General features: G+C 36.8%; 1 protein-coding gene across 1 annotated transcript in view; it reads left to right on the forward strand.

The window, feature by feature from the left end:
- The first annotated feature begins 1,100 nt into the window (after positions 1–1,100).
- The window catches only part of LOC106458853 (cell wall protein IFF6-like), a 4,311-nt gene continuing 2,382 nt past the window's right edge, over positions 1,101–3,029 (forward strand). Inside the window, exon 1 of the mRNA XM_013918407.1 lies at positions 1,101–2,952. Within this exon, the coding sequence (XP_013773861.1) occupies positions 1,101–2,952 (1,852 nt within the window). The remainder of the gene's footprint in view (positions 2,953–3,029) is intronic.

Below are 3,029 nucleotides of genomic sequence, written 5' to 3' on the forward strand. Positions count from 1 at the left end.
CTAGTACAATGAGAAATTCTACTACTCAATGCAGTAAGTATGCACAGAAACTTTGCTAATAATTACACTAACCATGTCAGAGAGACTGCTACTACTCATTGCAGTAAGCATGCACAGAAACTTTGCCAATAATTACAATAATCATGTCAAAAACTGCTACTAGTCATTGCAGTAAGCATGCACAGAAACTTTGCCAATAATTACAATAATCATGTCAAAAACTGCTACTAGTCATTGCAGTAAGCATGCACAGAAACTTTGCTAATAATTACACTAACCATGTCAAAAACTGCTACTACTCATTGCAGTAAGCATGCACAGAAACTTTGCCGATAATTACACTAATCATGTCAGAAACTCTGTTACTACTCATTGCAGTAAGCATGCACAGAAACTTTGCTAATAATTACAGTAACCATGTCAGAAACTCTGCTACTACTCATTGCAGTAAGCATGCACAAAAATTTGACTAGTTACTATACTAAGTATACACAGAAACTACTTATAACGCTAAGCATAGACATGTATTATTTTTTATAGAAAACGTTATTGTCTGAACATTAATTATTCTTCTACAACAAAACATAACTACTAAATATTCTCACACTGGTACAGAACATGTGTGAAAATGTGACTTGTGTGTTGTATTTTCAGCGTATGTGTAATTAATGGTTTTAGGGTTCATAACACATCTTAATAGTTATATGTTGCACGTTCTTGGTGTAAGTAACACTATTGTGGATTAGGAAAGATGATTAAAAACTTGTGGATTCACATCATCATAGTTAGTTTTAAGCATAAATTTGCTTAAATACTAAACTTTTAACAATAAAAAAAATAAACTTCACAGACTTTGCATAGAAATAAAAATATTATAAATTTTTGCAGTAAGTGACACTAGATTTAGAAATGTGATTTCGTCATAATTCCATTTTGTATTTGCATTTTAATATTTTGTTCTTATTGAAAATAATCTTTATCGTTTCCAGAATGGACCTATGAGGCTGTTTTATAGAATCACAGATAAACCCAAGAAAAGGCCTAAGACTTCTAACTCAACCTGTTTTCAAACGTCAGCTAGCGTTGGTGTCGGCGAAACAATGACGGAAAGTCAACCATTGTTGAACAGAGCAAATTCAGTGATAAATACCAATAAAACGAACACTTCATCTGCTAAAAAAAGAGAAAAGAGACGAAAACCCCCAGTAGAAACTCAGTTAGGTTCCGAAAAGAAAAAAGGACGCTTTAATAGCAAAAAGAAGAAAAAAAATCATAGCGACAATTTCCACAAACCATCAAAAGGGCACAGTCCAAGTGGATCGAAACACACAACCAGTGTTACAGACTTGTTAGAAGACGACAAGAGCGTCCAAACAGGTAAATCCGATTCACAGAAAAAGTCCTCCAAGCAATCGTTCCTGGAAACACCGATGGCGTTTCCAATTCAAAATGGGAATGATCGACAAAAAGAATCGTCAAAGAACAAAACATCGAAACAGTCTCGTGCCCTTATGGAAACGTTATCCAAACCAGAAGAGAAGACGATACTTAAACAAAAGGGGGCGTTGCAGAAATCAGAGAAACTTACTGGACCAGTTTTACCAAAGAAAATTACAAGTCAGCTTGAAATAAATAACTCTATCAACGCAGTTGAAATCGAGAAACACTGCAGTTCACTTGGGAACAATAAGGTTTCTTTTGTTGAAAACACGAGTACTGAACGACTCGTTGAAAAGAGGAAACCGGTTATCCCTTTCAAACCTCGGAAACCCACCAACATTGTTGAAACCAAGAGACACGGCAGCCCAGTTTCAACTGGAAAAAATAGTAATGTAATTGAAATCAAGAAAATCTCCAACCCTTCTGATACAAGGAATCATTCATGTCCACCTGAAACTAAGAAACTTTTCAGCGAAATTAATGATACCTCCATTACAAGTGAATCCAAGAAATTCGTTATCCAAAATGAAACTAAAACACGTAAAAACTCAAATGAATCCAATACACCTGCCACTTTGATTGAAAATAAAAAACTTGTTAGCCGAACTGCAACTAAGAAACATACTAACCCAGATGAAACTAAGAGACTCTCCAGCCAAAGTGAAATTAATGACATTTCTACTACACTTGAATCCAAAAAACTTTTTAGTCAAAATGAAACACAAACACGCGAAAACTCAAGTGAATCCAATGCACGTGTCACCTCACTCGAGAATAAAAAATCTGTTAGCCAAACTGGAACTACGGAACATACTAACCCAGATGAAACTAAGAGACTCTCCAGCCCAAGTGAAGTTAATAACATTTCCACTACATCTGAATCCAAGAAACTCGTTAACCAAAGCGAAACCATAACACATGCAAACGCAAGTGAAACCAATACTACACTTATAATCTCAGTTGAGAGTAAAAATCCTGTCATCCGAACTGAAACCACGGAACATGCTAATCCCGATGGAACTAAGAAACATGATAGCCCAACTAACACCAAAAAGCTTGTTAGCCAAACCCAAACTAGAAAACTAGTTGGCTCATCTCAAATGAAGACGCTCGATTCAGATGGAATCGATAAGCCTAACGGTGAGTCTTTTACCATTACAACAACATTTCTAAGAAACGTTCACTCATCTTCAGTCACATCGTCTTGTGAACTTACTACCGATGAAACTCGCCAGAATGCAGGCCCAACATCAGAGGAGATGTCAGTAATATCTGCTGGAAAAGTGGATCCACACTTGCCCAAAGCTGTCCAGAATCGACTCGTACTTCTTTCTAGTAAGAATGATGAGGATTCTCGGCAGCTGGCAAAAATCGAGAAAAAGTCGAGAAGAGACAGCGAGCTGAAAGTCACAAAGTCCCCTGAGTTCTTTGCCAGTAAACCCGGAGAAATTCCTCCTTTAAAAATTTCCCGAAGATTACCCGCCCAAGTTGTTGATCGTGATAAATTTGACTGTAATACGTGCAGCAGATTAGGCCCCGAAACCCAGTTAAACAATAGGGATAAATTTAGCGGATTAGGCCCCGAAACC

This window comes from Limulus polyphemus, unplaced genomic scaffold, assembly GCF_000517525.1.
Source record: "Limulus polyphemus unplaced genomic scaffold, Limulus_polyphemus-2.1.2 Scaffold524, whole genome shotgun sequence".
Lineage (NCBI taxonomy): Eukaryota > Metazoa > Arthropoda > Merostomata > Xiphosura > Limulidae > Limulus > Limulus polyphemus.